Below are 13997 nucleotides of genomic sequence, written 5' to 3'. Positions count from 1 at the left end.
AGTGCTATCTGGCTGTCTGTAAAAAGGCGTGCTTGTTTTTTTTTTTTTTTTTTTTCCTGAACAGATTTATTGTGAGCCTAAAGGAATGTGAGATACATTGAATTCCCAGATGGAAGTGTGAGGAAATCTGCAAATGTCTTGTCCCTCTAATGCAGTTCGCATAATAAATACTGTCATGGGCCAAGCCTTGTGCTGAGCCTAGTGGGCAAAGGGCTGATCCCAAGAGAGGCCTGCAGGAGCCCTCCCCCTGCCCTCTCCACTCCTCCCCACCACCACCACCAGAAAGCGTGACTGCAGTCTGCGCTGTATCCCAGGCATAGTTGGTGTGTGCACTGTTCTAATCCTGCCAGCACCTCCACAGGGCAGGTACTTCTGTTAGACCTCTGCAGTAGAGGAGGAAACAGGCTCAGAGAGGCTGTGTCACTTCCCTAAGGCTGCATAGCCAACGGCTGTCTGTTTGCCAAGCTTCTACTGCTTCACTCTAGGCCGTGCACCCTTTGCTCATGCACTGCGTGAGCATCGTAAGGAGTGTCTGTGTCACCTTCTGTGTGCCTGCCTGCCTGTTGAAGGCCTGGGAGGTCCAGTGCTGCCTGTTGCCCAGGCTGTTTGTGAATCCACTGGCCTGCGTCTAGGGAGTCTTCATTTGAAGCCATGAACATCCTTTTTGTCTATGCAAAAGCAACTGGCCTCTTTGCAGGCCAGCTCCCATCATTTGTCATGGCCAGCTGAGTTCAGAATGTGTGCTTCCTCTAAGGTGCTGTGAGTTGGGACTTCCATAAGGTGACTTGGAGGATTCTGCCCTTCACAAACAGGAAAGTCCCTCTCCGTGAAGATCCACCTGGACTGCTCCGAGGCCATGTTGCCTGCTGTTCAGCCAGGCCCAGAGCCTGAGGCTCCTTAGTTGCCTAGGCGAATGTTCCTCTTTGCTCATAGGAGGCAAGGCCTCTGCCCATCCTAATATATGGCTTCTGAGTATCCACAGATCATTTTAATTGATTATGATGAGCTGCCGGGGGCCCCAAGGGGATAGGGCATAGATTCCGTGCCTGGTAAAACCTGTTTCTTTCTGTCTTTTTTTTTTTTTTTTTTAATTTCAGTGCAAGATCTTGATTCACTTCCAACTATTAGGAGTTAGTTTATTGGGCAGATTAGCCAGAACTATATGTAGGTTTTTTTTTAATTATTTCTGTCAGTGGGGAGGCATCATGCCTCCAGCTGTTAAAACTTTCACCAGCTTGTCTAGGAGTTTGATTCAATGTCTCATCTTCCTCCACTATGATACACTTGTGAGAAAACAAGCAAAAGACAACTGCTGCAGATGAAGGGTCGGGTGTGACTGAGTGTTTACAAATACTTGAGCTGTAGAGTAGTGACTATTTCCTAGCCCAAGAGGCAGGAACGTGCAGTCCCTTGAGTTATCCTGGCACTGCTAAGCATGTGTGCGCATGTGTACATGGGATTGTTAGGGAGAACCCCTGCTGACTTCAGAAGGGGCTGTTGTGGTTGGTGGTTCGTGGCACAGGGAGAGCTCTGTGATGTGCAAGGAGCACTTGGGGTCTGACAGAACTGAGTCCACATACCAGCTTCGTCTGCCCTCTGCCTGTTTGTCTTCTTGAATCCCAGCTTCCTTCACTGTGGTACGTGGGTGGTAATCACTACCCCTCCAGCTGCCATGAGGAATAAAGAATCCACATGTGTGCAAAGTGTGTACCTGGCACCTAGCGTGCATTCAGTGTGCTCTCTGAAGAAAGAGGAACATAGTGAGGCTTGTTTTACTATTGTGTGGTCTCCATCTTGGACAGAAACCCTACACTTTGCCCTTGTCTGTCATCATTCTGGGTCACAACTCTGCCAGCCAGGGCTGAGATGTGGGAGTTAGGAACCACCAGTTAGCGGGTGACACACACTGTCCAAACTGTCCAGTTGCCTTGGAAGAATAGACCGGAAAGCAAAACTGAGGAATTTCCACTAAACAAAGGTTTGCATCTTTTTTGGTCTTTACTTGTCTGGAAAAAAAAAATCTGCTTTTGTTGTCAAGCATTCCCACCAGCGATGTAGGTGAGACACAACAGCCTGGGAGCCAAGCCTAGATTCCAGGAGGAACGCCCAGGGGCTTAACTGGAAATAGCAACGTCTACCCTTTGTAGAGGCTGCTTCCTGCCCATGGCTGCAGAGGCCATTTCCTGTGCTTCTAATTTTTCCAGGAGAGGAAGAAGCGGGGAGAGACCAACAATGACCTGTTTCTGGCAGATGTGTTTTCCTACCAAGGGAAGTTCCACGAGGCCGCCAAACTGTACAAGAAGAGTGGGCACGAGAACCTCGCACTCGACATGTACACTGACCTGCGCATGTTTGAGTATGCCAAGGTAACCCACCTGGACCCCAGGGTTCTGACCTGCAGTGTCCAAGTTGTTTGCCCCAAGAGGTGGTTTAGATGGAAAACAGCCGTGGTCTCAGGGTGTGGGCAAATGGGTAAACAAAGGAACCATCAGTGGCCACTGGTTGAAACTGGTCTAAAACTTAATTTCTGGGCGTGTGTCAGAGGGACAGAATGTGACATTTCAGACCTTCCTGAGTGACAGAGTTGGTTGGTGTGAGTCTGCCCCAGCACAATCCCCTTCAAAAGTGTTGAGTGCAAGGCTGTGGGGCTGCCTCCCCAAAACTCTCAGATCTCTCTCAGGAGCTTTTAAGCATCAGTGCCCTCACACACATGCTGTTCCTGCAAGTCCTGTGGGACCGTGTGGGGCCCTGCAGCCTAGGTTCCTGGGTGCCTGTGTTCTGATTGTACAGGGCCTTTGTGCTGGGTGCAGAGGCCATGCCAGACCCCGCCCTCACATGTTGGCTCCGTGTGCCTCTCTGCCCTGATGGCTGCAGAGCGTTTCCTCAAGGTGGAGATTCCCTTTCAGATTTGGGGTCCCCCATCAAGGTTAGTCCCCAGCAGGTGTGGACTTCTGAAAATCCCTATGGGAGAAGAGCTAGCTGGCCCCGGCTCCTGAGCAGCTCCTACAAAGGAGCTCAAACCAGTCAAGACATTTGCAGTTGAGCCTAGCACAAGGTGCAGCAAGCAGCAGGGCTCTTCCTTTACGGAGGTGCCGCTGTTAACCTGCCTTTCCCGGTAGTGTCAGAAGTTCTCAGAATGTTATTGAGTCATCAGCCACAACCAATTAGTGGCTATTAATGGTAATTATCTAACTCACGAGTTCAAGATGGAAAATCTTCCCCCTTTTTTTCCTTTTCTATTCCTGAAGATGACTGTGTTCTTTGATCTTCTACCATCTGCTCGATGCTGGGGCTGAAGGCGTGTTTGGCTCCCTGTGATGTGGCCCAGGAGTTACTGTTCACCTGTTGTGGCCAAGCACCTGGGCTCCAGCCAGGCTGCCTTTTCACCTTGATTCCTTCTTTTCTTTCTTCAGATCCAGGGTAGCTTCCCTCGTTTTCCTCTTCACCTTTCTCATGCTTCCCCGTGCTCCTGCTCCTCCCACAGCCCCCACCAGATTTCATGAAACATGCATACTGAGCACACCTAAATCAGTGCAGCTCTCTTCTGGGCGTAACAACATTTTAGCTGCGAGCACAGCCTGAAACAAGGATCAGATCCCTGGAGGTAGAATGTTGGCCTCAGAAACAGCTGGAGCTGCTTGTCTCTTGCACTTGATGGTACCTTCTGGAACCCTTGGAGCCTCCTCAAGTCGGCAGCCCTGCTGCGGTGGAAAAGGCCCCAGAATCCAGAGGCCTGGTATGAGTCCAGGTTCCTCCTGTGGGGTGACCTTGGTTGCAGGTCTTCCCTGTGCCCAGCCTCTGTGTCCTCCTCAGCTTGGTTATATATAAGGAGTGCACAGAACAGTGCATGGGGCACTTTACAAATGCAGGCTGTAGAAAGATGAAAATAAGAGGGGCCCAGCATGACCACAGAGTGCACCCAATCCTGCCCCTGCTCGGAGGCCCCTCATCCCTCCTCAGGTGGGCTTCAGGCACCCATAGTCTCCCACCCAGAAATGTGCCCACTGACACAGTCCATCTGGTTTGTCTCTAGGAAGGTAAATACTGTAGAGCTTGTTTTGGGTTTCGGTTTTTGATCACAGTTCCAAGTAGATTGGTTCTGTTTCAATCCCCTCCCTGCTTTGCCCGGTAGTCGGGATTGAGAAAATGTGTACATATGTATTATGTTGGGGGAGTGGGGGACACAGTGCTTATTAACATGGCATGTTTTTGTTTACTTGAAAATTGCTTCCCAAGATTCAATCTGGTTTTCAGAAAATTTTTAAATTACATTCCCACATACAAATAAATTGTATGCTTTCCGGATAAGTGACATGTTTATGTGGTGATAAAGGGAATGATAATGCTCTTCACTCTCTGTAGTATGTCCTGATTGAAATCACCACGCAGGAGAACATTGTTAAGTCTCATTCATCACTCAGCACAGCCTTTTTCTGTCCACTGCAGGACAAAATCTTGGCTGTGGCCTCCAGATAACATGTCAATTATATTCATGGAACCAAAAAGCCTTTGAAAACCCAGTTAGTTGAGCCTTGAAGGAACCATTTAGACTCAGCCTCAATTAAGTCCCAACTCCCTGAGCTATATGGCTCAGGGCTCCTCCTAGGAGACTCCCTCGAGCCTGTGCGCTGCGAGCCTGGCTGGTCTCTCTGCGTCGACCACGCAGACTCATGGCTGTCTCTTGGCCTCTGACCTTTCTTAGTCACTCCCAGTATGCTGAGCGCCCAGAGTCTGCTAAAGACTCTTTAAAGGACATTGCCATTCTCTGATGCCTATTTCCCCGCTGCTGACTTCATTGGTAGACAGAGTGGCAGCATACAGAGTGCACGTTGTAGTAGCTGTAAGAGTAAACGGTGAGTCTGTAGTGCCCAAACTAGGCACAGTAAGTGGCTGCTTTCCAGGCCCCTTCCCCTCTGAGCTCCAGAGGGAACCAGATGCTAGCCAAGGTTAAGCCTCTCTCTCTCTCTCTCTCTTTTTTTTTTTTTTTTTTACAGGCAGAGTGGACAGTGAGAGAGAGAGACAGAGAGAAAGGTCTTCCTTCTGCCATTGGTTCACCCTCCAATGGCTGCCGCGGCGGTGTGCTGCGGCCAGCGCACTGCGCCTATCCGAAGGCAGGAGCCAGGAGCCAGGTGCTTCTCCTGGTCTCCCATGGGGTGCAGGGCCCAAGGACTTGGGCCATCCTCCACTGCACTCCCTGGCCACAGCAGAGAGCTGGCCTGGAAGAGGGGCAACTGGGACAGAATCCGGTGCCCCGACCGGGACTAGAACCTGGTGTGCCGGCACCGCTAGGCGGAGGATTAGCCTATTGAGCCGTGGCGCTGGCTAACGGAAAGTTATTTTTTTTTTTCCTTTTGACAGGCAGAGTGGACAGTGAGAGAGAGAGACAGAGAGAAAGGTCTTCCTTTGCCTTTGGTTCACCCTCCAATGCCCGCCGCGGCCGGCGCACTGCGCTGATCCGATGGCAGGAGCCAGGAGCCAGGTGCTTTTCCTGGTCTCCCATGGGGTGCAGGGCCCAAGCACCTGGGCCATCCTCCACTGCACTCCCTGGTCACAGCAGAGAGCTGGCCTGGAAGAGGGGCAACCGGGACAGAATCCGGCGCCCCAACCGGGACTAGAACCCGGTGTGCCGGCACCGCTAGGCGGAGGATTAGCCTAGTGAGCCGCAGCGCTGGCCTTTTTTTTTTAAGATAAATTTATTTATTTGAAAAAGTTACATGCAGAGAGAGTGAGACAGAGAGAGATCTTCCATCCACTGGTTCACTCCTCAATTGGCTGCAGTGGCCAATCTGAAGCCAGGAACCAGGTACTTCCTTTGGGCATCCCACACGGGTGCAGGGGCCCTAAGACTTGAGCAATCTTCCACTGTTTTCCCAGTTAATAGCAGAGAGCTGGATTGGCAATGGAGCAGCCAGGACTTGAACTGGCACCCGTATGGGATGCTGGCACTGCGAGCGGCAGCTTTGCCAGCTATGCCACAGTTCCTAGGTCTCTCTTTAACTGAGGTTCTAGCATCAGGGTAAACTAGACTGTTTCTTCTCCTTCTTAATCATTGGGTTGTCTAGGGCAATTTTAGGGGTTACACAATGACTTGAAAGCAAATAGTGGGTGAGGGGCAGTGAGCTAATTGTTAGAGGGCTTTTCTACTTGTATTGACTGCACTTCTTTGACCAATGAACAGTCATCACGGGGATGAGTTGTCTGCACGATACATGATCCCTGCAACAACTCTGTCTTACCCAGGATGCAGATCCAGACTGAAAATGCTCTCAGTGTCCCCTTTTGAAAAGCCCCCACCTCTTAAATGTCAGCACCAATGCTGTCTCAACTATGGTGACTCCTAGGTGTGTATTTTGCATGCCAGTGATTTTCTGAGGCTATTTCTCAAAATTATAGGGACAGCCCTGGGGAGCTAGGCATAACCCTGATCTGTGGCAGGGGAAACCCAGACCCTGCACCCTGCTTCCTGAGCCTCTGGGATTGCAGGCTTCTCACTTCCTTTACAGTTCTCTCCTGGTGGCCTTGGTCCACTTCAGATCCCTTCCTGCTGGCCCACCTTGGCTTGGGTCCCCACCCCTGCAGACCTGACTCAGACCAGAGTCCAGTAACATTCAGTTGAGAATGCATTAACCAAAGAGAGTTTTGCTTATTGTCTGTCCTCAACGCATACCTGGGCAAGCCAATGGGATGATTCCCTAAGGGCAGGCCACAGAACATCTCAGAAAACAGATGTGAATGGTACATGTTGTGAGTGTGGTGGTAGCTGAGGGAGGCCACAGGAGGCTGAATCTAGAACTCATTTTGCTGGCATTGAGGGGCCCACATGCCAGTCCCACTGAGATCTCCAGGTATGTGGTATTATCCATACAGCGGAGCAGAGTCTAGGACCAACTGTTTGAAGTTAAGCAGCCGTGTTGCCTATCACTCTGCAGGACAGTGGAGAGAGACTATCCACTGTAGTGTGTGTGCACGCACATCCACCCAGAATGCTCCGTGGTCTGGCAAGTGCCACTTGGCTGAAGAACAAGTGTTCATTAGTAAAGGAAGGAAACACTGAAGGCCACAGTCCTTGACACTGTCCCAGCATCCTCAGGAGCACCTGTGGGGCAGCCACAAGCACTCCTCCCCGACACCTGGGACTGCCCCCTGCTCAGCCGCACAGGGATGGGCCCCTGCCACATCCTGAGCGCCTGCTGCAGCCAAATGGAACCCTTCCTTGCTCCAGCTTTCGGCAGCCTGACGTAATGCTGGCACAGGAAGCTCTGATCCGGAGTGTTTTTGTTTGTTGTGCTTCCTCAGGATTTCCTTGGATCTGGAGACCCCAAAGAAACAAAGATGCTAATCACCAAACAGGCTGACTGGGCCAGAAATATCAACGAGCCCAAAGCCGCTGTGGAGATGTACATCTCAGCGGGAGAGCATGTCAAGGCCATCGAGCTGAGCGGCGACCACGGCTGGGTCGACATGTAGGTTTTCGCCCCTGCCCCCAGAAGCGTTTGGCAGCATGTCTTGTCATGTCAGCTCTTGGTTTTGACTGACGAGGAAAAAATAGCTATTCTCTAAATATCTAAACCAAATGTGGTAGTGACTACATCCTAGCGGAGTCAGGAGATTGAGCCAGGCAGTCACTGATTTTGAGGAACTTCTCGAGTTCCTGGGGGAAAGGGTGCTGGGGACCCAGGAGGGGGCCACCCAGACAGCAGAGCTGCCATGGACTGAGCCCTCACTACAACCGAGGCACGGCAGTAAGTTTGTAGGCCCCTCGGGTGACATTTCCACATCCGTCTTGCAATTGAGTAAACCAAGACCTAGGAAACACACTATTGCCAAAGGCCAAATAGTAAGGAAGCTATGTGCTGAGCTCCAGCCTCTTCTGAGCAGTTTCTGTGCCCATGAAATGTCTGGTGGTGGGAACCAGACAAGTGCAGGAAAAGTTCTAAGTAATAAGGAAAGGAGGATTCTGGGAGCAGCTGTGGACGTCTTTGCATGAAGGGGCCTTGAAAGATTTTGAGAGGTAGAGATGGCAGGAGGAAGAGCCCAAGAGCAAGTGGGTCTGGTTGGAATAAGGCTGGTGTGGGAGCTGGAGGGAGGGGCGGCTGGCTGCCGGCAGGGCTGCCCACACTGGCCACACTAGGACCTTGGGTACCAAGTGGAGGCACTTAGATTTGCACAGGTGGTGAGACCCCATCATCAGGGAAAATTAGAGGAAGGGAGAATGGCTGGCCAGCCCAGCAGGCTGAGATGGACAATGGTGGCTGAAAGTATGAGACGCAGAAGAGCTGCAACAGGGGCTGCCTCGGGCTCGATGCCACCTGCCACGTAGAGAATAGAAAAAAGAAGTGGGCTTCAAAGATGTGATAGGCTTGGTGAGCTCCAGTGGGCTTCTTGGTCATGCAGGCGTGTGCCCGTGTGTTGCCACACCTGGCTGAGAAGGGCAGGAAGGAAGTTAACTCAGTCTGCGCCGTGAAGGCTGTTGGTTGTTCTGGAATCAAAGTTGCTTATAGGTTAGTAGTGGCCCAGCCAGGACCTGGGATGGGGAACAGGCCGGTTCATGACAAGTTGTCCTGTTGAACTGCATTGTACATATGCCGCTGAAGTGAGCACTTCAGCTGCATTGTGTGGTTGGTCTCTGGGCCTGTCCCAAGGAGACCTTGGTGGTGGTGGGGGGACCTACTGCTGAATCCTGTTGTCCAAGAATGAAGTTTCTTGAACGTGGAGGCAAAGATTTTGCCCCCCCAAATTTTTCTTTTCATGAAAGGGGTGGCACAGAGGAGAGCCAGGCAATGTAGGCCCCACTCTACCCTCTGGTGTTTCATCTGTCGCTTTCTTTTTAAGTGCTGTGTTTCAGGTTACCCTGGGGACACTCAGCTAGCTCAGGAAAGAAAGAAGAAGCATGTTCTGTCCTTCTTCCAGGTCTGATTGTAAAGGGTGCTCTCATCCAGGGCCATGTGACTCGATGGGGGAGGGCTCTTAGGGGCTGCCTGTGCCACCTTTCCCTAAAAATGTGTCCTTTCCCTGCTGAGCAGTGTTATTTTTAGATGCCATTATTATTCTAAGTGCAAACTGACAGGCCTCCCCAGCTTGCCTGTCTCTGAGATGGGATCTGTTGCGGATGCTTCCCTTCCTTCTCAGAGCCGGCTGGGACTCAGAGCCCTTACCCCAGTAGAGCTGGTCTCACTCCAAACATCAGCCTGACCAGAGGGAAGAGGCGCATTCCATCCACCCCATGTCCCCATGCGCAGCGGCAGGGCTGGTCACCATTGGGAAGAGGGGGTGAGCCAACTGGTCCCTGTGGCCCCTCACTGTGGTCAGCCCCTTGGCCAGTAAAGGGCAGTCAGGGCTTCCTGCAGACCCATCTTTTGGCACTCAGAGCAGGCCACGCATGTCTCCCCTAGAGCGCATCCCTGGAGAATACTCACACACTCTGCCACTTCCTGGCTCTGAAGCCTCAGGGGGAAGCTGCACCTTCCACCCTGGGCTTTAGTCTTCACATCTGTGAAATGAGAACAGGAGCACCCACCCGTTAGGGAAGATCCACACATGAGAAAGCGCACAGCACCACCTTGGACCCAGCAGGAAATTGGTAGACTTTCTTTTCTGCTGGGCAGATTAGTAACTTCTGTGGCCGACACACGAGGTGACAGAAGATGCCCCTCACAGGCAGCCTCACCTGGTCCCTGGCCATGTTTCCAGAGCACATACGCTCCCATTGACAGCACCTCCCGGGGCCGTGGTGCTGTGGTAGTGCTGGGCATGACAGAACAAACAGCCGCAGAGCCGCCTTTGAGGAGACCCGCAGCCCCTTGCTGCTGCTTTCTATCAGACCACTTCACAGGGCCCTCTCCTCCCCGCCCTCTCCACTTTCCAGGTTGATTGACATCGCCCGGAAGCTGGACAAAGCTGAGCGTGAGCCCTTGCTGCTGTGTGCTCACTACTTCAAGAAGCTGGATAACCCTGGCTATGCTGCCGAGACCTACTTGAAGATGGGTGACCTGAAGTCTTTGGTGCAGCTGCACGTGGAGACCCAGTGCTGGGACGAGGTGAGGGCAGAGTGTGCCTCATGGGTGAGGGGTACAGCCTGAGCCCTGGGCCACAGGCAGGTGTATACAAGTGCCCCCTGGGGTTTGGATGGTTATAAGCCTCCCATGGTGGAATGAACGTTGGCCTGGTGGTCAGAAGACAGCCTAGAACCCTCTGAGCCATAGTGTCTTGGAGAGCTTTCCCATAATACTTTTCTCTCCCCTGCTTTCCCCCACTCCCTTCCCCTCGCCTCACCTCCCTCTCTTCTTCCCTCCCTCCCTTCTTTCCTTCCAGAAAATCTTCATTGGCTGCCTGCTCTTTTGTGGCCCTAGGGTAGGCACTAGGGCATGAGTGTTCACACAAGGGCTCCAGTGCCTGCAGTTTGTCTGAGCTGCCTTGACCAGCACCACAGGCTCAGACTGTCTCTGGTGTGGAAACACACTTAGGTGACATTTAAAACCTTCTGGCTGGCATTTTGCAGCAATGCCACCCATACTTTCCGTGTCCCAGTTTCTCCTTCCTGGCCTACCCAATTGTAATTCCTCTGCTGTGAAGGGTGGATGAGGAGGATTAGCCAGGCCACTGCAGAGCAGCCGATGCCACCCTCTCCATGCTTGGCTCCCATCCTCCAGCTCAGGGGCCACTTGTGTCCTGGAGCGAAAGTGACCCCTGGGCCTCTCCCCTTGTCAGCCAGCCAGGGTGGTCTCTCATACAGGGCAGTTCTGAGGCCTTTGCTGGGTTAAGAGCTGTCTTGACTGTTGTCTGCCCTCCGAGGGTGACAGGTCACTGACAGAGGCTATAATGGCATCTTGAGACAAATGTACCAGGAGGTTTCTCAAGTGGCCATGAGTGACATCACGGAACAGGCCTGGCCAGACATGAGGCAAACTTCGTGCCATGGCTTACTTCCCTTCCTCTGGCCTGCCAGTGATCTGGGGCTTAGGTGAAGCAGCGACTTGGTCCTAGACAACCCCAAGCCCACAGTCATCTTTGACAGCTGATAAGCAGTGATGATGAGAATGTCAATTCTGTTTCCTTAGGTGTCGCCTGCAATTAAAAGAAATCTGTTTGCAGCGCTCCATGAGCCTACGCAAACCCTCAAAATAAAATGTTTCCGATTTTGTGCCGCTCCTGTAGTTCAGAAACAGACTGTGTTGTTATTGAATCCAGTCGCTTGCATATTGCTGTTAATTGCCTTTTGTTTTCAAAGAGCTGATTTGTTTTTGTGTTTCTGGGGGTGGTTGGGTGGGGAGGCTCTTTCCCCCTCTGAGTTGTCAGGCTGGCAAAATAGGACATGCCTAATGGATTCAGCCAAGTGCCGTGTTTTCATGGGGACTGCAGGGCTGCTTCATTAAGGATGGGTTTGCTGCTTCCTCCAGGCCTTTGCTTTGGGCGAGAAGCACCCTGAATTTAAGGATGACATCTATGTGCCCTATGCCCAGTGGCTGGCAGAGAACGATCGTTTTGAGGAAGCTCAGAAAGGTAGGCACTCAGACTGGCACCTGGCAGGAGGGGCAAAGGTAGGCACTCCCCAAGCACACATTTCAAGAAAGCTGCCAGGCCCCTCACATCTGCACACTCCAAGATAGGCGATGTTCCATGGGGATGTGATGTATGCGGGGATGAGAGATGGAAGCAGTGTAAAGGATGTAGACTTTGGAGATACATGGCTCGTGAGCCCCTCACCCACTGCCTAGGGACCTTCGCAGTTTCTGTCTGCTCTCTCAGGTGCTGTGGTTATTGAGCAAAGCACCACACACCATGCACATCCGTCTGTATTCTCAGTCTTCATTACCGTCACATGGTGTTGGTACTGTGGTTGTTATTCCCATTTTACAGATGAGAAAGTGGAAGTTGAAAGAGGTAAAGGCATTTGCCTTTAGTCCTATAGCTAGGAAGTGGCAGAGGTCACTGGTACCAGGGTTAAGTGAGGACAAAATGAGAGGACTGCCACAGATGTGTAGCACAGTCACCTCCTCTTTCCTCTACTGAAAATAGAAACCCAGGTTCCATTTCTGTCTGCAGTCAGTGGGGTGACCTCTGCTCCTTAGCATCTCTGTGGGTGAAATGGGCTGCACACAAAGTAGGGGGTAGCTGAAATAGGAGCCAAGCAAGTGAGCTTTAACTGATAATGGGAATCATGATTTTAAAACTCAGCTGCCTTTTCTGTGTCAGGCACTGGCTGGGCACTTAACCTGTATAACCTTGAGTCTTGCCAACAGCCCCACAGAGACACAGGCTGTGTGCTGTACAAAGTCGCAGAGGCAGTGAGCGGCAGAGAGACTTGGACCAGGATCTGTCCAGCTGGGGAACCTGATTCTTCTGCCTGTGTTTCGCTGCCTGTTTAGGATGTCTTTAATTGAAGCTGGGTGTGTCATAATCCATAGCATCTCATTTGCACTTCTATATGGTAACAGTTGCCACCTCCGGACACATTGTGGAACAAATGTCTCTCTGTGGGAGCCCTGCAGTTAAAAGCCAGGCCTGAGGACAGCGTGTTCTCCCTGCTGCAGCATTGCCAGAGCACCCAGTTGCTGAAGTATCTGCATGTTTGGGCAAAACACATCAACCTATCCATCTGTCTGTGCCTGCCCTTCCAAGAATCCATCGCCATAGTAACTTGGTGCTCAGACAAGAGTGGAGGGGAGAATGGGACAAAGGCCAGACCTTTCCTTCTCTCAGGCAGAAGGTTGGGGTCATCTGGAGGCCCACATGTGGATGAGTGTCCCAGCCACAGGTGCTTCGCTGGCAGCCCCTGATGTCCTGAGGGGCTGGCCACCGAGGAAGTGCTCAGGGAATTTCTGTTTGGTAGATAGCAAGAAGACTGAAAGATTTGTGGCTTGTTTGTGCAAGTGTCGGGTTTCAATAACTGAGCCAGATCTTTCTAGATTGTTATCAAAAAGTGTTCAGTTGAAAGCAACTTGAGAGACCTTGAGCTGGATCCTCTTCTTTGACCTTGGGTATGGTGCTCTCCACGTTGCAGAACCTGCTCTGTTACCTGTCAGAAGAGGGGATGATTTTCTCTTCTTCCTGTGTCTGTTGTGATGCACCTGTGAGGAAATTAGCAAAGAAAACACTTTATAGACAGTGAAGCCTGGCCAAGGCTGCAATGTCAGATCCGGTTAGTGTCGCCTCAGTTAGCTTTGTCCTCGAGTTGTGCAGGGGCAGAACCCACCAAAGATGAGCAGGTTTTGTCATCACACTTTGCCCTGCAGTTTGGCCCCTCAGGTCTTCTTTTGGCCAGGCTTTCCCAACATTGGTTGCCTTTTCCCAGCCACAGAGGGTTGTGTCTCACACAACCAGGGTGTAGCCTCAGTTATTTATAGGTTTCCGCCTGAGAGGCAGCCCAGCAGCCAGGCACTACAGATGCTCTGCAGTGAGTGTCCTACTTCCAGAGCCGCCCCCGCGAGCCCCATAGACTTCTCCCCTGCCTCCTCCTCGGGCTCTCTGGACCACGTGTGCTCTTGTGCCCTCAGCGTTCCACAAGGCCGGGCGGCAGGGAGAAGCCGTCCGGGTTCTGGAGCAGCTCACGCACAACGCCGTGGTGGAGAGCAGGTTCAGTGATGCCGCCTATTATTACTGGATGCTGTCCATGCAGTGCCTCGAGATAGCTCGAGGTAAGGGAACATTGGCCAGGCCGCTCTGGCACCAAGATAAACATCAAAAGAGCTAGCCTGTTTTAATGAAAGCCCTGGGCTTGTTTATTGAGTATATTGTCCATCAGCCTGTCTTGCAGCGCATAATCTGCAGTGTCATCTCTCCCTAGTTTGTGGTAAGGATAAGGGTGGGATGGGGGCCACCTGGGTTGCGGTTGGGAGGTCCTGCCCTGTGCAGCTAATTTAGAACGTCTCTCTCCCCTCCTACCTGGGCGCCCATAGCTGGACCAGGGTAAGCACTGGCTTAAAAAAAAAAACAAAAAACTTAATTAAATGAAAAGATGAACTAGAGATCACTTGAGAATGATACACACTGGATTCTCA

At 51.8% G+C, this 13997-nt stretch overlaps 1 protein-coding gene across 12 annotated transcripts in view; it reads left to right on the top strand.

The window, feature by feature from the left end:
- IFT122 (intraflagellar transport 122) overlaps nucleotides 1-13997 on the top strand; it is an 87486-nt gene that overhangs the window by 60773 nt on the left and 12716 nt on the right. For all 12 annotated transcript variants that reach the window (XR_007921664.2, XR_011379651.1, XR_011379650.1 and 9 more), the window contains 5 exons: nucleotides 2205-2366; nucleotides 7297-7463; nucleotides 9866-10037; nucleotides 11397-11499; nucleotides 13494-13634. Coding sequence is in view for 6 of the 12 variants with exons in the window: in XM_070051073.1 (XP_069907174.1) it covers nucleotides 2205-2366; nucleotides 7297-7463; nucleotides 9866-10037; nucleotides 11397-11499; nucleotides 13494-13634 (745 nt within the window). In the remaining 6 variants the exon portion in view is untranslated. The remainder of the gene's footprint in view (nucleotides 1-2204; nucleotides 2367-7296; nucleotides 7464-9865; nucleotides 10038-11396; nucleotides 11500-13493; nucleotides 13635-13997) is intronic.

This window comes from Oryctolagus cuniculus, chromosome 10 (genome assembly GCF_964237555.1).
Source record: "Oryctolagus cuniculus chromosome 10, mOryCun1.1, whole genome shotgun sequence".
Taxonomy (NCBI): domain Eukaryota; kingdom Metazoa; phylum Chordata; class Mammalia; order Lagomorpha; family Leporidae; genus Oryctolagus; species Oryctolagus cuniculus.
Note: the sequence above shows the minus strand (reverse complement) of the source record. Positions and strands in the feature narration are given on the sequence as shown.